The 19,856-nt window shown below is 51.6% G+C and overlaps 1 protein-coding gene across 4 annotated transcripts in view; it reads right to left on the bottom strand.

The window, feature by feature from the left end:
- Positions 1–8,790: 8,790 nt before the first annotated feature.
- The window catches only part of UROS (uroporphyrinogen III synthase), a 41,619-nt gene continuing 30,553 nt past the window's right edge, over positions 8,791–19,856 (bottom strand). For all 4 annotated transcript variants that reach the window (XM_014832052.3, XM_014832051.3, XM_044748875.2 and 1 more), the window contains 3 exons: positions 18,323–18,408; positions 17,251–17,349; positions 8,791–12,307 (listed from right to left, as the gene is read on the bottom strand). In XM_014832052.3, coding sequence (XP_014687538.1) covers positions 12,173–12,307; positions 17,251–17,349; positions 18,323–18,408 — 320 coding nt within the window. In that variant the 3' untranslated portion in view covers positions 8,791–12,172. The remainder of the gene's footprint in view (positions 12,308–17,250; positions 17,350–18,322; positions 18,409–19,856) is intronic.

The following is a 19,856-nucleotide window of genomic DNA, read 5'->3' as shown; positions in this document are numbered from 1 at the left end:
TGAACACAGGTATGTATCATTTATCATCCTATGGGTGAGACATTTTTGTATGAGGATTAACTAGAATGACCTGAGGTTCTAGAGCGTGCCCTGGCTCACAGCATCCTCTCAGTTTCCCCTCAGGAAGGAGCCTCTCAGAGGAGAGGACAGGAGGTGGCAGAGGATGGAGAGGAGAAAATTGGGCAGGGCCGGGTTCAGCGGCTGGAATTTCTAACTGGTCCGCTCAGAGAGCCTGAGGGAAGTGGATAAGGTCCTCCCGGCACGGTGAGGGCAGGGAGAGCATGGACTTCCAGTGGCAAAGGTCCGAAAAGAAGAGTGAGTGCCCGGGTGTACGGGGCTATCCTTCAGTTACTCATTCATTCATCGTTCAGCAAATGCTTGCTTCTGTACTAGGGACAGAGAACCTGGAAACGAACATGATGGACTCGTTCTCTGCCCTCAGGGAACTTATAGCCTCAGTGGGGGAGACAGACAATAAGCAAAACAATGAATGAAAAAGTCAAATTGTGACAGGAGCTAAGACAATAACTAGGCAAAGTGAGTGCCTTGGAGGGGGTGGGGAGTCAATATGAAGGTGGACAGACAGACCTCTGGCAAAGATGAAATTTGAGCAATGAAAGAAAAATAAGAGGGACACAGTCACATATGATTGGGGATTAGGGGTGGTGTAGGCAAAGGAAAGGACACATGCAAAGGCCCTGAGGCAGGACCCCTCTGGGAAGGCAGTGTGGCTGATGTCAGTAAAGGGGAGGGAAGTGGGAGGTGAGGACAGAAAAGAGGGGGTGGTTGGACAGATGATGAATAACCTGCAGGTCAGATAATTTGGATTCTACGCTAAGTTCACTGGGAATCTTTTGAGCAGGAGAGTGACCTTATTGATTCACTATTTAAAGAATCTTCCCAGGGGCCGGCCCAGTAGCATAGTAGTTAAGTTTGCATGCTCTGCTTTGGTGGCCTGGACTTTGCAGGTTCAGATCCCAGGCACTGACCTAGCTCCACTCATCAAGCCATGCTGTGGTGGCATCCCACATAAATAGAGGAAGATCGGCACAGATGTTAGCTCAGCAACAATCTTCTTCACACCAAATCATCATCATCATCATCATCATCATCATCATCATCATCCTCCTCCTCCTAGCTGCTCTGTGGAAGATAGATGACAAGGGGTGCAGCCCAGAGGCAGGTGGAGACTGCACCCTCTGGCCCGGCAGCCCCTCCTGGGTGCCCCGGCAGCTCTTCTGTGCCAGGGTTGGCCTGATGGCCCTGTAGCCTGAGACCCCTCACTGGGCTCTGGGACATCGGAGTTGCTGGGGAGGGCACAGTACTAGGCTGTGACCTGGGGGCTCCGTTCCTTGTTAGGTTCTTGGACCAGGAGTTTGGCCTCACACCAGTGCTGCAGTGGCAGGGCCAGCACCTGTGACATCAGGAAGTTGTGCTCCCAAGGAGCTGGGACACTCACCAAGGTACCTGCACAGCTCCGCTCAGTTCCCGTCAGCTCAGGGACTTCTGGGGCGGGCCATGTACCGGGTGGGGACCGGGTGTCCTGGTGTGAGAGCAAGTATGTGTGGGGGGGCATGAGTACGGGGTGGGGACGCTTCTGATTACTAAAGGCCAGTCACCCTCAGCTGTGTCCACAGATCCCCACTCCCCCGCCCCACCCGCGGCTTTCTTGCTGCACCCCTCTCCCTCTCTCCTACCGACATGATCTCCCAGCTCCCTGAACCGTCACCACTGAGTCTGAGAGCTTCGTGGTCACTCCCCTGGGAGGGGGCTCGCAGAGGGGAGGGGACCCTGGGTTAGCTCAGGAGACAAGTGTGGCTCAGGGCTTGGAATTTCTCATCATTACCCTCGCCCCGACTCTGCACTTCCCATATTCAGAAGCAAACCCCAGGCATCAGATATAATTTTATGCATAAATATTTCAGTGTGGATCTATTTGAAAGGAGAGAAAAGTACACTACCATTATCATGCCTTAAAACTCAGCAATACCCCTTTCAGATTATCACATTTACCAGGGCACAGGTCACGTGTTCAGCTGTGGCCTCATTCTTTATTAAATTTTAAATTAGCTTTTGATTGGAAGCCACATCCAGAAAACTTCATGTAAAACAAACACTAAGAAGATGACAGGCAGGGGCCAGCCCCGTGGCCAAGTGCTTAAATTCCCACGCTCCGCTTCGGAGGCCCAGGTTTTCGCCAGTTCGGATCCTGGGCGCAGACATGGCACCACTTATCAGGCCACACTGAGGTGGCATCCTGCATGCCACAACTAGAAGGACTCACAACTAAAAATATACAACTATGTACCTTGGGGCTTTGGGGAGAAAAAGGAAAAAAATTAAGTCAAACAAAAAACAAAAGATGACAGGCAGAATGAAATTGCTTGGAGTGGAAGGCAGACATTGTCTGTCAATTACGTGTCAGTTATATCTTACATATATATAGCTAGTTATATTTACCAGTTTACTTAACCAGATCAACATATGGCAGTGAACACATATGTGAATTGTGATAAATTGCTACAGGGTGTCCCGCTGTGTGGCTAAAACAGAGCGTCACCCTTGGGTGTAAGGCATTGTTCACCTCCCCACTTGACTGAGTTTTTCTTCTATTTTTTTTATTGAGATCTCGAACTATGTTTTGATTAGAAGACAAACCTTAACCTTTTTCTGTGGAAACGCAAATCTGCAAAGGTGCAAGGCTCAGAACAAAATTGTTCAAAATATTATCTGGACATTCTGTATTTCCCGGGAGGCTAACATTCGGAACGTGGGACAGAATTGAGAACTCTGTGACTCAGAGCTGGAGTCCTGAGGGCTGATGTCACACAGCCTGCGTCCTGCTGAGTCTGAGGGGCCCGGCGGGGGCTTGTCCATTCTCGAGCTCTGGCCGAAGACGGCGCTTCTGAGAGTCAGGTCTCCAAACCTGCACGCCAGCTCTCCCTAAGAGGACAGCAAGCTCCCTCTCCGGGGTCAGAGGGGTGAGGAATGTGTTATTGAAGGGTCTTGTTCCCTAAAATTATTATTTTTTTTTTTTACCGTATTGTGCCATTGGCCTCAGGCAGCTCAGGACGGCTGGACTCGAAGCGTGCTCACCGTTTGGACTGTGTGCGTTTCTCTCGGAGCAATCTTCTCCCCTGTTATTGCTAAGCCTCTGAGAGGACTGGCTTCTCAAGGCTCAGAGAGTTTGATTAACCCAATTGCTTATTCCAGGTAAATTGGATTTTGAGGAAATTGGTTGGATATAGGAGGAAAAATGGCAGAGGAAGTCATGTGACCCACAACAAAGACAGAATGAGGGACAGGGGCTCCCAGAGAAGCTGATTCCTGGGCTGTGCAGGACACTCCCCATCTCTGCCGAAGGGTTCAGCCGGAAGCTTCTAGAATCTCCTTAAATGCTGAGATGGCATGACCTAGTTGGCAGTGGGAGAACTGAAAACTTTTTTTCCCTAAAACACATATCGTTTACAAAATGGGTTTGCATATTCTTGGCATTGCACAACATAACGTTTTGAAAAAACGCATTCCCTTAGTTATTCCTGCAGGAGATTTTTAAGCCTGATGTACTGCGAGGTGTCAATTCTGACTCTGAAAATGAACATATTTCAGGAGGCCGCGGTGTTTGGGAGGAAAACCATTTGCCCAAGTGCAGGCCTGTTTGTTATCTGTGGCTGCACGTGACTGCCCGTGAAAGGGAGACAAAGATTCCTGCCACCATCTGTCCTGGTGGCCTTCTCTCTGGACTTCGCATTTCAGCCCCTTTTCATCCACAAATAAGCCCTTTTCCCACCCTGGGCCAGTGCAGGATCCTAGGCCCCTCCAGAAACATTCATCCCAGTTTTCAGCGCATAGGGCTCTGCTGTTTGGGTTCATTCCTCCTCCGCTGAAGGAGGATAGTGGGGGGCCCAGCGGCTGTGTGGGGAGGGAGCCACATTCACTGCCGCCTGCACTTCTCTGCCCAGGTGGGCGCTTGGCGTCAAGATGATTAAGATGATTGATTTAGAGACTATGATTGCCATTGGCGGCGGCTTACTGATCGCGGCCTTTCTGCTGATGTGCTGTGTCATCTGTCTTTACTGCAAAGTGGCCAACACATTGAAGTGAATGACGTGAGTAAGAGTGAATAGCACCCCCCTCAAATGGGATTCCTGGGGCTCTCTGCTTGAGCAGGGCCATTCCTTGCCCTGTGGCCACACCCTGGGTGAGGTCAGCAACAGCAGGCGGTTTGAAAAGGCAAAGGCAGGTGCATAGAATCTTGGCTTCCTCCCCTTCTGGCTTGGGGCTGTGAGCTCATAAGCAGAGTGTTCTCAGCGGGCGGCTCTGTGTGTCACGGCTGCTCTGCTGTCCCTTGACCTCACTGAGGTGACCCCCAGCTGGTTAAATCAGCGCTGCGGCTGGGCCCTCCTGCTGCCCCAGGCTGCAGACGGGACTGCGGGGAAGGCAGCTTCGTGTTCACACAGAGCACGGGCTGAATCCGTCTCCTCTGGCCTGAGCTGGGGAGCCCTCAGTGTGTCCTCTCACTCACTGCCATGGCCTTGGGGTCAGGGAGGTGGGCCTGTGGGACTATGGGGAGGCTGAGCTGTGTGAAGATCCTGGGGGATACCTGACAGTGGGGTGTAGGTCAGGAAAATTAACTTGGAGCTCTTTTCAAAATTTTTCTTACTTTACCTGGAGCAGAGCAGCAATTGTTGACCAAGTAAAGCAAAGTTTTAAGTTTGGGGCAGTTTGAGCGGGTCGGTGACTCACAGAGCCCAGTGCCAGGCCTGTGGCACCTCCCATGGTGCTCCACGGCAGCCAGATGGGGACTGGGACACTGACCAGGTCAGACCAGTCCCCGGGGGCCAAGCCTGCAGCTGCGTCCTAGCATTCATTTTGCCCTTATTTAACATTTACCAAAATGGCTGGGAAGGAAAGGATTGAGTCGGAATTCGGGAGTGGGGCAGAGAGGCATAATCGAGGGCCGGGTCACATGGTGTGATGTGCTCAGCCGAGAACCTCTAGACAATTGTAAGAAATGGGCTTAAAATAAAGAAATCTAATCTAATGCTTTTCACAAAATCTCTGAAGGAAAACATGACAGCCAGCGGCATCGACACAAAAGGCAGGCGCCTCGGTTTGGAAGAAGGCCGTCCTGGGACAGCCGCCTCCTCGCCCTCCGCTGCCAGGCACCTAAGGACAAGCTTCCGAGAGCCGCGCTGTGCCGAGTGTCGTCAAAAGAGGGGTGCGCTCCCCTGCAGCGCCCCAGCCCTGTCTGGGAAGTACAGACTCGCCCCGTGCAGCTCAGTGGCCTCCTGACTGTTCTTTCCAGGTGTTCTCGGGCCCCTGAGGGCAGGAGCGGTGCTAGCTCTGATCCCAGGCACGAGAGAGGGCCTGGAGCTCATCAGGTGTCGGGCAGTGACTCCAATCACAGCTTCGCAGTGCGGGCACCCTCTCCACCAGGTGGACCTCGGAACGCAGACACAGCAGTAACCTTGTGAACAATGCTGAACAATGTTATTTTGCTTATTGATAGGAATGTGTTGCACAGTGCTTATTAATCACACACACTAAGCTCTTGCTCCTGCTCCAGGATGTTGTAGAAGCACTTTCCTGAGTTGCAGTGGAAACATCCAGGAGGCAACAGTTCAAACCTATCAGCAGGTGGGGAAACTGAAGCTCAGAGGGCAGGAGTGACTCTCCTGGTGTCCGGAGCCTGGGGCCTGGCTCTGAGCGTTTTACTTACAACCCCTCCTGCTTACCCATCCGCTTCCGGAGCTTCCTGACCCCCCTGGACGGTTAACTTGCTCCCTAACCCCAGCAAAGAAGTCCAGGCGCCAACCATTCTGGAAGGGCTGGTGGCCGTCCTTGCCCTATTGATACCTGCATGGGGGCTCGTGCATGGTGATGCTGCAGGAGTGTGGGGATGATGGGAGCTAGGGGCTGCGTAGCACAGAGGGGAAGAGGGGGCAGCTGATGGTTCAGAAGCAGTGAGGTAGTGTTGTGGTATCATCTGGGTTACAAAGGGCGTGTTTCATTCTGAATGGAAAATTCTGTGATTCACACTCACCAGGCCTGTCACCAGGTTAGTTATGAGACTGAGTGCCCAGCCTGCGACTAACATCAGGATCAGAGGCGTTCGTTATCCTTTTCCCCCAGCCTCTGCCCAAACACCCCAAATCCTACAAAAACTGCATCTCTGTTGGCAGAAAGTAGCCCAGCTCCCTGACCACGTGAGCCTCTGAGCCACCCATGACCAGCCGGGTTCCATCTCTGTGCCCGGCAGACAGCCTCTTCCTCCGAGTCTAGTCTGCCTCCGGACCGCCAGGTGCTGGAGCTCCAGATGAAGGCCTGGGGCCCTGGGGGACCCCACTACGTGGAGGGTCGGTCTGACACTCCTGTGTGAACACCCGTGTCTACAGCTCCTGCAGCTGAGTCAGCCCGTCTAGATCTGACTCCTGACTAACCTGTGAGTGGCATTTAATTCTAAGGCTAATTTTCCTTGCAAAACGGACCCGCCTGGTAGGGCTGTTTTGAGGATTCAATGAGATGTTAAAGAGAATCGTTTGTCACTAAACATTAATCCAAAGAGAGGATAAAAGATATGACTTTCTCCTCTTAGTAAGGACTGGGCATATCTTGTAAGCAGGACAGATCTTACCAACAAGACTGAAAGAACAATTGCCAGGGCAAATACATTTCTGCAGCTTTTATAGTTTTTATCAGTATTTTTTGAAAATAAGAATTCTGCTAAGGACATGAAAGTCTTTTTGTTTCAGTTGCTTTTGAAACATTTCACAATTATACAAATCATAAATCTATAGATGATATGAAGATTCAGTTTAAAATTGCACTGTTGATAAGATTCAGTAGTAAGTATATAAGGAGCTTATAGTGTCCAAAAATTTTTCTTAAGGAAGTATTTTATTCAAACCTTGAAAAAGTTTATCTTGTTGATGTTTAGTTTACCAATTCAACTTGATTATTTTATTACTTAGGATTAGATTTGATTGTAACAGAAAACCTCAAAATAATGGTGGCTTAAACAGGATAGAAGTTGATATTCTCTTGCATTTAAGAAGTCCAGAGTTGGGCTAGTTTAGTGCCCTACAATCTTGTTCTACTAAGCTTCCTTTCCCAAGGTCATGTCGGGGCCCAAAAGGGCTGCTGGAGCTGTAGCTCTTGTATCTGCATTCCAGGAAACAAGGAGGAAGGGACCAAAGGTGCCTATTTCACTTCTGTTTACCTCCCCTGGACCACAGCTTAATCACATGGCCATGCCTACCTGCAAGGAAGCTGGAGAAGGTAGTTCTTATTCCAGCCGGCCCTGTACCCACCTCAATGTCGAGGGTCTTTGTTCCAGGGTAACAGATATTGAGGCCAACTAGCCAACCTTACCTTGGACATCTTTCTCCCTTAGAATTTTTAGTAAAATGGTTTCTTGTTTTTCTGAAAACCCACAACACAATGTTTTTATTTTGTTACCTTCCATTCACATCTAATGTAATACTTGGCATGGGCTATTATTTTAACCCACTGAGTTACCTACACGTAACTGAGTTAAAGCCCCTGAAACTTGGAACAGCGCCTGAGAAAGTGTCCCGTAACCATGAGCCTCGGCTAAAGGTCCAGAGGAAACCCCTTCACGGCTCAGCGCTGACCCACCGGCCCGCGGCCCAGCCTCTGGTTTGGCTCTTAGATTCCTGCATGACACTTTGCTCCCTCCCTTTGCAAAGACTTTCCTTCACCAGCTCTCCCCAGCACGGGAGCTGGTTGGGGTGGGTGCACAGGAGCCCATGTGAAGAGGGGACGGAGGCCCCAGGATTTGGCAGACCTTCTGCACACCTCTGTTGAATGTCTTCTCCCAACTTTGTCCTCTCCCACCCCACATTCTGTCCCTTCCGATCCTCAGGAAGGACACAGGGAGGTTGGTCATCAGCCCCCGGCTGGGCCGTCACTCCACCTAGAACTTGGGGCATCTTATCAGGGTGTCGTGTGGGACTCCTGCCTCGTCCCCTGCTCCCCACTGCTACACTGGACCTGGGAGACAGCCTGCACATCCACAACCCAAAAGCTAAACTTCCCCAAGCTGGACCTGTCCCCGGTGGGCTCCTCCTTATGTGGGCTTTCCATTCACTCTCTTCCAGCCACAGACCACAGACCATTAACTAACGTAACAACTGTGGTCCTTAAGAGGAACCGTAATCCTCTGGGAGAGCGAGCAGAACTAACAGAGTGTGACCTCTCTAGGTTTAACTTTCCTGAGCTGTGTATGGGGTTCTACCTTCTGTTGTCTCAGTCTCTTCGGAACCAGGGCTCCTCCCATCACTTTAAAACTGACTTTTGCTGACTCAGCCCTCATGTTCTAAACTGCTGATAGGAGCCCCCAGGCCAGCTGCCAAGGCCCAGGTTCCCACTTAGCGTGATGGCCAGGAAAACCACACCCTGACCGCTTTGCCCATCTTCTCTCTAATGGAATAGCTCCTCCTGCCAAGTTGGCTGGGACCCTTCCTAGTGACAAGCTCATCCCCATCTTTAACCAGACCTGCCTGCCTCACCTTGAGCCCTGATCACATCCTCTCCAAAAGGTCACTTTAGGTTGCCGCGGGGATGAAGACGCCTGTAAACATCTAGTAAATCCTTGTCCCCTGTTCCCTCCCCCCCTGCCCCCACTGGGCTGTGACATCGAGCCGCCTCCTTCCCCTGCCCCACCGTGGGGAGCTGTGCCTCCTCCTTGTTCTAGATCCTCTGTAACCGAACTCAATGGGTTTGTCTCTTGATGAGTGTGGAGCCAAAAAGCACAACCAAGACAGAAGTAGACCAAGAAAAGGTTTATTGCTTGCACAAACAATGGAGACCACCGGGGATAACTCCCAAAGCAGTGTCTCCCCAAGCCCGGTGGAGACTTTATACAAAAGAAAGCAGAAGATGAAAGGTTTATTTGTAACGACTGTGTTCTTTTAAGGTGTACACATTATTACATCACGTGATCTAAAAATGGCTGGCTGGACCCTCCTAGAGGAGGAGAATTTAAGATGCTAATGAGTTTGGGTAACTTTAGGACATGTGGTGCTGGGGACATTTTGCAGGGGCCTTTCTGCAAACCTGTGATTTCTCTGCAAGACAGCAACATCTGCAAAACAGGGACAGCAACTTTTGCAAAACAGAACACACAATTTCTTTTTTGTCTCAAAAACACTTGACAGATAACAAGATCCTCAGTCACCCTTTCTTTGCCCAGTTCCCTGGTCAAACCCCCTCTTCTGAGGCCCGTGCCATCCCTTCTCACCCCTGTCTTCCATGTGCCTCCAGCTGGGTCTCTCTCCTTCCTTCTTCATTACGCAGTGCCATGCTGTACCTCTCCAGCTCCTACGGTACGTTAGTGGCTACACTCTGGCCATGAGGGACCTGGTCCGTGTGATCCAGTGGTTTTCAAACAAGGTTGCAGAGCTTCTAAGAATGCCTGTGGCTTGGGCTTTGCTCTAGAAACTGTGAAGCAGAACGTCTCGGGGTGGGGCCCGAGCGGCTTCGTTTTTAGCACATCACATGGTTCTGATGTGCAGCCGCGGTTCCTAGTGCATGGTCTAATCTATCTCCCTTTGATACTATAGAGAAAAACGTGTATAATGCAGTGCTTTCCAAATTATTTTACTCAATTCCCTGGGACACGTGGTTGCCCTGTGCAGTTTCAGCACTCGTCCATCACCCCAAAAGTCCCCTCTGGCCTGTCTGCATTAGGCCCACACTCACACCTGCACATGTGCACGTCTTCCCAACTGGCCAACCTAGTCCTTTGGTGGCACTCTCATCCCCAGGTTGTCCCCATTACATGTCTGATTGGGCTGCTGCTCCCCCAACTAGGACCACAACCCCAGACTGGCAAAGTGGCAGGTTTTCTCGTCCTCTTCCTACCAAGTTCACCACCTTCCGCAGAAAAGGCCCTGGGTTTTTGCCTCCTGCCTCAATCCAGTCGACCCCTCTAGTGGCGAAGCTGCTGGTCCCTATAGTGGGCCCTACACGGATAAGGACTATGGGGTGAGAGCATCTCCAGGCCACAGGCTCCCACTGGTTTGACCCAAAGATAGAGCAGGTTTTCAAGAATAAATGCTTCTTAATTTGTTGTCTGACTTGTGCCCCTTTCCAGAGCCCTGGAAATAGTTGTTTGTAACAATTTTGTCCAGTACCAGCCTTGATTTCTGTTGGAGAGGATGTGCCCACCCCTCACAGCTGGCAGTCCTGCACATATCCAGTTATAAAGTGAAGCATGTACGGGGTTCTGCCCAGGTCAGATTAGGTTCACTTTCTTCTCCTGTGCTGTCTGCACCTCTGGTCTCAGAATGACTCTGAGGGCCATGGCAGTGGCCTCAATCCTTGAGAAAAATGGGAGGAAAAAATAAAAAAGGAAAGGAAAGCTATGTTCGTTGCACTTAGTATGGCAATAAAGTGGACTCCTGTGGTTCAGCAATATTAAAGGGAACAAGTGCTTCTATATAAATTTCAATTCTGTTCATAATCATAAGGGTTTGTGCCTGTACTTCTGCCTTAGCCCAAAATGCAGAAACAGAGAGTAGGTGAAAACTGAGAAACTTGTGTAGCAACTTGACACTGGTCTCCATGCTCTGCCCTCCAAGCATGTGGCCAGGGGACTGCCTCACCCAGTCCAGGTACTGTCCACCCTGCACAGTCCTCGTCATACACAGAACCGTACAGCAGCCTTGACAGCTAAGGTTAGTTTAGCCGGCTCTGGTCCCTGACATTCCCTGCGGACGCTGGCCCCAAGCCATTCCTCCTGCAACCCTAGTGTTGCGGGCGCAGCATCTGGCAGCAGCGGCTCCCGCATAGCTGATGCAGAGTGGGAGGCACCTGGAGGCTGGCGGGGAGGGGGAACCTCCCGGGCTGCAAGGGCCCTGGAAGGTGCTGCTGGAGTCCTGAGCAGGGCCTGCTTGGGGCTGGGCTCTTCCCCAAGAACAGAGGATACCTCCAGCAGAAAAGGGCTCCTTGAGAACAGGAAGGATTCTAAGCTCAACAATCCGGCTTTGACTTCCAAATCAGAAAGCAGAAGTGAAACAGACTCTGCTTGTATTCAGAAAAATGACGACACACAAAACCTGTGGAGTCATCACAGTACCTTTGCTGCAGAACGGCTGTCCAGGTCACACCAAGATTTGCACAGCAATTATCAGCGGGTTCCTACTTCCCTACTGCTGTTAATTTGATGGGAGGTGGTTTATGAACGTTGTTGGTCTGGGTCTGTGTGCTTACGTTCATAAATCCCTTATAATTCGTCCTGGTTCTGTCACTCACTATTTGTGTGACCCCGAGCAAGTCATCTAACCTTGAGTCTCTGTTTCTTCACCAGAGAAAACGGAGTAGTAGTGGTGTCTGCTCCTCAGAGGTGTTAGGAGGAATGGAGAGTGGAGAGGCAAGCCCCGTGCACACGGCACGCAGAGCTGCTCGATACAAGATGCCTTCCAACAAGGACCTTCCACAGAGGCCACTGGTTGGGGGCCACACAGCCATCCTTCCTACCACCCATTCATGTGTCACTGAAGACAGACCAGGCTTCACTCCCCCAGCTCAAATTCTGGGCCAAGATTTAAAAAGTGGACATCAAGTCTGGGGACAAGTCCTCTGCCCCTCTGCCAGCACTGCATCCACAGACCAGCCCCTTCTCAGTAAGCGCCGCCTGCCTCACACCCTTACTGTGCTACGCTGCATTTACATTTCTGACGGAAAGTCTCTCCATATCTGAGCTACAATAGTCCAAGAGCTCACAAAGCAGGAACATCAAGGCCCTTTTTGTAGCTGAAGAAAACTACTTCACACACATTCATATCAGGTTCATCGGAACGTGGGCAGATCTGTTTCCTCCCCCAGCACAGCTTTGCACTGAAAACAACATGCAGCAAGGGACGCAGTCAGCGCGAGTAGCCAGTGTGGTTTATTCATCTCCTTCCTGCCACCAGAGGCAGCTCTCGCAGGGCCTGGGAGCTGGCGGGCGCCCGGCAAGGGTCCGAGTCAGCCTCCACGGAGGGAAGTCCCATGCACGTGGGCCCGATGTCAGCCCCAGTCCCGTGTGGATCCCTGTCTGGGTGGCTCCACTAAGCAGGAGGCAGAGTTGAGGGCATGGCTTCCTTGCTCCACCAGTGGCAGCCGTCCTGGCCCACTGGCGAGCAACCTGGTCCAGGGGGCTGACTCAGCAGCTGTGGGGCTGCAGCGCCGTCCTGATGCCAGCGGCCAGCGCTCTCGGCGTGGGGCTCTCTGCAGTGCAGCTCACAGGCAGGCCCTGGGCGGCCAGGGCGCGAGCTGTGGTGGGGCCGATGGCTGCAAACTGCAGAGAGAAGAGGGAGGGTGCCTCAGTGTGCCAGCAGGGGTGGGGGAAGCAGGAGGGCGATGGGTGCAGGGTCTGTTGGACATCTGGTCAGGACATCACTGCTCGGGCGAGGGCTCATGAACGTGATAATATCTCCTGATCTGAGTCTGGCTTTAGAGCCTGCAAAATGCCCTCACCTCCATGATCTCATTGCAGCCTCCCCAGCCTGAGTGAGCTCTCATGGTCCCTGTGGCTCAGGTGGGCGGCAGGCACCTGAGGCCTGCCCTCTTGGCTGAGTCCTCAGAAGCCACAGCTGCCTACAGTTCTCTGCCTTGTGTCTCGGGGCCCTGGGGGGGGGGGGGTCAAGTGGAACACAGGACAAAGTCGAAAGGAACTCTCGGGGTGGCAGGGGTGGTAGCTGGACCCCTAGGAAAGCAGAACAGTCAAGACCAGGGCCTGGAGCCAGAGGGTTGGGTTCGAATCCCAGCTCCGTAGGACAGTGGCCTTAGCAAGCCACCCACCCTCTCTGGGCCTCTGTCCCCTCACTCGTAAAAGAGAAAGGTTAACAGACTTCCTCATGGGGCTGCTGCAAGGATTACGTGAGGTGATGCATGTGACCGCTTGGCTCAGCGCCCGGGACATATAAATGCTCAGTGACCGTCAATGGCGCTGCTTGTAGGGTCACTGTTATTCCAAATTAGAAACCCAGAGGGCCAGGGCCTCACCAGCAGGACTTTCTCTTGGAACAAGCACGTGTCCCAGGGCCACATCCAGAGCCTCGCTTCGGGCTAAACATGATTCTTAGTCGGGACTCTGGCCCTTGCTAGCTGTCATTACAGGTCACCGAGCCTCTCTGAGCCTCAGTTTCCTTACCTGTGCAAGGGCCACAATCATCCCTGCCTCACAGCACTAGCACGGGGATGAAAGGAGAAGATTGACAGCTCCCGGCAGAGAACACACTCGTTTCCTGCCTCCCCACCCGGATTAACAACGTGGACGATGCACCTACCTGGAGAGGCCTGTGAGGGTGAGGAACTGACAAGAGCAGCCTCACCCAGCACCCCGCCTCACCTCCCTCCCCAGGTCGGGTGGTGGGACAGTGAACAAGGGCGGCCTTTGCGGACCAGGACGCTGTGGCCTGAGGCTCCTCCCCGGGGCACATGGGAATGAGAGGAAGAAGGCTGCTGTCCCACAGAGGCCTGAGCTCCCTGACCCCCTACTCCACCCTGTGAAGCATCCACTCCTCAAGAAACTCCCTGGAAAAAAAACCGAAGTCGGACCCCTATCTCATACAATACACAAAAATTAACTCAAAATGGATCAAAGACCTAATGTAAGAGCTAAAGCTACAAAACTAGAAGGAAACACAGCAGCGAATCTTCATGACCTTGGATTAGGCAATGGATCCTCAGATACACACTCAAAGCACAAGTAACAAAAGAAAAATGAGAGAAATTGGACTTTATCAAAATCAGAAAAACTTTTGTGCTTCAAAGGACACCATCAAAAAAGGGGAAAGAGAGCTCACAGGATGGAGAAAACTTTTGCAAATCATGTATCTGATAAGGGACTTGTATCCAGAAAAAAGAACTCTCACAACTCAACAACAACAAGAGGACAAATGGCACAGATGTGAAGACATTTCTTTAAAGAAGATGTAAAAATGGCCAATAAGCACATGAAAAGATGCTCAACATTATTAGTCATTAGGGAAATCCAAATCAAAACGACAATGAGATCCTACTTCACACCCACTGGAATGGCTATAATCATAAAGACAAAAAAATCAGTGTTGGCGAGGATGTGGAGAGATTAGAATCCTCATATATTGCAGGAGGGAACGCAAAACAGTACAGCCACTTTGAAAACAGTTTGGTAATTCATCAAAATGTTCAACATTAAGTTACCATTTGATCTAGCAATTCCACTCCTAGGTATATACCCAAGAGAAATGAAAACTTATGTCCACACAAAATATTGTGTTCAAGCGTTCATCATTATTCATAATAGCCCAAAAGCGGACACAGCCCAAATGTCCATCAACTGATGAATGGATAATAAAAGGTGGTCTGTTCATAGAACGGACTATTATCTGGCAGTAAAAAGGACTGAAGTGCTGACACATGCTGCACCACGGAAACCTTGAAACCTCCGTGCTGAGCGCAAGACGCAGTCACAGAAGACTGCATACTGAACGATCCCCTTAACGTGAAATGTCCAGAACAGACGAATCCAGACATGGAAAGTAGACCAGTGGCTACCAGGGGCTGGGGGGTGGGGGAAAGGGGAGCGACTGCTAATGGGTACAGGGTTTCTTTTGGGGTGATGAAATGTTCTGGAATTAGATGGTGGTGATAGTTGTACAACTCTATGAATACACTAAAACCCACTGAATTGCACACTTTAAAAGTGTACATATTTAATTCATAAAAAGTGAATTTTATGGTATGTGAATTATATCTCAATAAAGCTGTTTAAAAATAATTTTAAAAAGAAAGAAACTCCCTGAGACTGGGAACCAGCAAACAGCAAACGTGGTCTCCGCAGAAGCAGGTTTTGGTCACAACATGACTTTTCCACCAGAGCCTATTATTCCCTCTGAATTCCTTTGATCACAGGACGAAGAACATCTGGAGAGTCTGGAGAGTTCCAGCTGTGTGACTCGCCACACTGGCCTGGACAGACCTTCCCCGCCAGACAGGGCTGGACCAGGGCTGCAGAGGGTGCCCTCTGGAGCAGGGGAGTCTAATGTCTCTAAGCACTAACGTCCTCACTCCAGCACTGCGCACCAGCTGGGGAGGGAGAGCACCAACTCAGGTGTGCGAGGCCGCAACCGGGGCTCAGCCGGCTTGGAGCCCAGCCCTGCCCCTGCTGGCTACTCACTTCTAGGCATGAAGATGGCCACTTCACAGGGCTGTGTGAGGGTGAGCCGTGAGAAAACAGGGAATGCACCTGGCACGTGGTAAACAGGAAACTCAGCTGCTTCTATTTGGTGGTTGTTAGGAATTTTCTGACCTACTGCTTTGTGATGATCCCTGTGTGGCCTTTAGAGACATGCGCATGGCCTTCTCAAATCAACTGTCAGCACGTTCAGGTCAGTGGTCACCCCTTGACCGTTGGTGGCCCACCCATAATTTGTGCAGGGCTGTACAAACGGTGGGTCCTATAAAGACTCCTGGGGAGGGAGGAAGACCACCTGGCAAACACAGATGAGACAGGAAAGCCACGCTCCCCATTCCAGATGGAGGCCTGTGTCCTCTGTCAACCTGGAAAGATCCTGCCTCAGCCAGGGAAGTCACTGCGATGAAGGACAACTCCCGCTGGGGACACAGCATCTCTGTGGCTCCCAATAACCCACAGTAACTGCTGATGGCGCCCGCTCTGTCCTTTGTTCCCCTCCCTGGTGGTGCAGAGCCACGGTCCGGTGACATTCTTAACTACTGGTGGGTGGCACACTTTACTGCTACACTAAGAGGTGACTGGGCAGAACCCCCGAGAATGTCTGGAGGTGACGGGAACGTGACAGATCTAGGATGGGCACACTTACCTAACCCCCAGCCACTGGGCAGCCAGTGGACTAAGTTTAGATTTCAACTGTCCATCTGCGCTTTTAAAAATGTTTCTTTTTGAAGGAAGATACATTATAATTAAGTAAATCTTTAGTTCTTCATCAAGGCTGACGAATACGAATACGAAGAAGCCCGGGGTGAATTCTGTGTTGTTATGTTACCAGGCTGCCCAGGCGTTTCACAGCCAGTGTGACTGGATGGGCTCATGCTGCAGGTCCTGCAGAGGCAGTGTGGCACAGAGGGACAAGATGGGGCGCCCAGCACCGTTCCTCACCCCAACCTCCAAATGGCGAGCGCTCACTGTGCCGGCTCCTGTGCTGAGCACTCCGTGGTCTTGTCTCTTTAATCCCGCCAACCCTAAGAGTTAGGCATTGTCTTTCTTCCCCAGTGACCCAAGTGCAAGTCTTGGGCCTTCCTGTAACTCACCATGTGACTTTAGCAGGTCATTTAACTTTTCTGGGCCTCAGTTTCCTCACGTGTAATGAGGACAATGGTTCCCATTTTGCTGGACTCCTACCCCGGACTGGTGCGAGAATTACACGACATATTGCCTGGAAATGCTCCGTCATCTGACCATGGCTCTGCTATCACCATGGCCAACAATGTGGGATCAGTCTTCCTAGGTTCATATCATGGCTCTTCCCACAACCTGTGTGACCTAGGGCAGGACACACAACTTCTCTAACCCTAACACTCCATCTGTAAAACTGGGAAACTGTGCTGTGGGACGCACCTGTGAGAAGAGGTGAAGGCCTTCCCTCCATGTGACTGCGTGAGTGCCCACAGTGCTGGCAGCCCCGTCCTGGGGCCCAGGTCACACCCACACCCTCTCCTCAGCCCCACAAAGTCCTCTCATTACAGGTGCCATAACAGGTGTGATGACCCGTAGACTCATAACAAACACAGGTCCTAAAAAGTATGAATGTTAAGTCCCTTGAGCTAAAAGATAGGAAAAAGAGGAATGCTTTTAGAATAGATAGTTCAAGACATTTAGATGGAAAAAGAGGGAAAGGATGCTAATGACTGTGACAGGCCCTGAGCTGAGGACTTCATTTGAATTCTCTCCTCTAACCCTGAGACTACTCCGCAGGCAAGACCATATACATGTCTATAAAGGCCACAAGCGGATAAGGATCCTCAGGTTACAAATGAGGCAACAGGCTCAGAGAAGTTAAGGAACTTGCCTAAGAGCACCAGCTAGGAAGTGGCGCTGCTGAGCTTCAAGCCTGGGGCTTGGGAATTCTGGAGCCCTGCCTTTCCAATTCTACAGAGCTGACATCTGGGCATCTGCTAGGTCAGGAATGCTTTGACCTTACGTGGAAACTTACAAAGGACACTGAGTAAGATTAAAAAAAAATCTGAAAAAGACCAGAAGCCCACTAAATACCTCACCTTAATTTGATCAATGCTGTCACCAGATAACTCTTGAATATGCTTGAGACTGTGCGTAAGGCCAGAGGGACTGAAAAATGTGATGCTGGCTGGAACGCCCTGTGGGGGAGAAAACAAGATGACTCCTTTGCCATGAAGCGGAGAATGTTCCCCGAGCCCCGCCACTGCCAACCCCTCAGCCACAGAAGGCAGCCCCCGGCAGCCCAGGCAGATTCTCAGCGGGGGTGGGGTCCCAGCTGGTGTTGGCATCCTCTGCCCTGTTGGGGCTGAGTTCAGGCGAGGAACTGTTCAGAGAGCAGAGTGCGACGGAGGGGCTGGGTGCTGCTCCTGGGTCACTCTGCCAGCCCCCAGGTCTGTGTCTGCCCGGCCAGAGGACATGGGCACTGTGGACTCCATGTGCCCAGCCAAGTGGGCAATGCCTGTAGCAGTGTGGCCAAAGTGGCACTGGTCAAGTAAGGCAGTAGTTGAGCCCAGCTCCCTGTCAACCCTCCATCCCTTCTGGCGACAGGGCAGACAGCGGACAGACTGGCGGCGTGGCCTTTCTGCTTTGGTTTGTGCTAACAGGACTCTCACGACCAACAAGGCCATCAGAAGCCAGTCCTGGGAGAGGAAGTGAGGGCATGTTATAGATGTGGAAAACTTCAGTCAACTCAGACACGCACCAGCCACTCTTCTGCCTGAAGCCTCCAAAGGTCCCTGTGGCCTCCCAAAGTCCATCCAGACTCCTTGGTGGGCACTGCAGGCCTGTCTAGTGTGGGCCCAGCCTCCCTTCCAGCCTCTGCCCCTACAGCTCCAGCAGTGCTGGTGCCCCTGTCAGCCTCCGGCTTACTACATCTGGGATGCGGTACAAAGGGCTTTACAGCAATTATCCCCTTTAATCCTTACAAAAACCTTACCAGATGGGTCTATTCCCATCTCACAAACAGATGGAGCCTCCAGAAAGTCACTTCCTCAAAGTCACTCACTGGGGATGTTGGAACCACGTACGGAGCCAACAGGTGCAAGGCCTGTGTCCCCCACCCCCACGTCTCCACTGCCTGGGTACCCACCCTGCCTGAGGAACAGAACGCACCTGCTGGGAATAGTAGCTGTTCAGGTTCGCTTGGATTCCCGGGTGTGGAATCTTCTGATAGACAGTTATGCTTTCCATGGGAATCCCTGGACACAATCAAAACCAGGAAACAGACTTCATTGCCCTGGGAACACAATGGAGTCTCTGCACCTCGGGGAAGTTAGTGGAGACCCCCAGTGCAGCACTACCCTCCTGGAACAAGCTGCCAGGGGCTGGGAGTGTGGCGCAAGGACATGCAGTCTCGGCTGACCCTCTGCGGCCGTGTGAACACCGCGGGGGAGGCTGAGATGGCAGAGGAAGGACAGGGCCCTGAACCATGGCCTGCCTTCAGACTCACGGGTGCCTTTTCTTCCCGTGTTCGTGTGGGGTGTCTGAGGGACCGTCCTGGCCACTCCACCTGTGCTGTCTGTGTGGAATCCCACGCCGAGGGCAGGGGTGGGGGTGGAGCTCTCAGGGAGTTTTTCAAGGGGCTGAAGCAGGCAGCCAAGAACCTTCTGAGGCCCAGAGGCCTTGGTCCCTGGCAACCTTGGTCTCCAGCAACCTGATGCCAGGAACTGAGGTCCAAGGGCAGGTCTTGGGAGAGGCCATGAGCCAGAAAGGGGGCCTGAGTCAGGAGCTGCGTCCCAGCTCTGCCTCCACGGGGCCACGTGCTCCTGGACGGGCCACCCCTCTCGAGTGGCTCCAGGACCCCCGCCTATAAATGAGTGGATTAGGCTCCGGACTGCCTCACATTCCCTTCTGTTCCATTCAGTGACTCTGAACCTTCCCAGGGTTTCACAGCTGGCGAGGAGGGAGGAGGCACTGAAGTGACCAGCACGAACTTCAATCACAGACACATTTACTAGGGCAGCCTCTCAGCAAGGAAACCTCAGGCTTATGGAAATGAAGTAGGAGAGAAAATCTCTCAGAAGGAATCAAGATAATTTTAGCATAAAACAGCAACCTATCACCATTTCATACCCAAAAACCTAAAGAAAGAAAGTGAAGTAGCAAATCTCCGATTTACGTAGGATTTCTTTAAAGATATCCATGCTCAAGCTTTCTCTTTTGTTCTCTTCTGGCACTTTTCTTGTTCCAGAAAGGCCCCTGACCTTGCAGATCTTAGTGCCTAATGTCTTCTGCCAGTATTCCTGGTACATTCAGAAGATGGATGACAACAGGGGAGAAGAGATGCAATCTCGCTCCATTTTAATACAGGGCTTAAACTCATCCTGGGTAACACGCTTCATGTGGATTGTTGGAGGCTCAGGGCAAAGGGAGAGGGTGTAACAGTTGCAGTTCCATGAATCGCTTGCTTTTGGAGAGCCAGGCATTGTGCTACGTAACCTCACAGCCGCTCTCTGGTTACAGGCTCTGAAGCTGTGGAGACAGGCTCTATGGTTACAGCCATTTCACAGCAGGACACTGATGCACAGAGAGTTGCCCTCACTCACCCAGCTAATGAACAGCAGAGGGAGAATTCACATCTGTTTTTGTCTCACCCTAAAGTTTGTACTTCAAACTGCAGATTCCTTCTTGCTCCCAGACCAACTAT

The sequence above is a fragment of the Equus asinus genome, chromosome 2, assembly GCF_041296235.1.
Source record: "Equus asinus isolate D_3611 breed Donkey chromosome 2, EquAss-T2T_v2, whole genome shotgun sequence".
Classification (NCBI taxonomy): Eukaryota; Metazoa; Chordata; class Mammalia; order Perissodactyla; family Equidae; genus Equus; species Equus asinus.
Note: the sequence above shows the minus strand (reverse complement) of the source record. Positions and strands in the feature narration are given on the sequence as shown.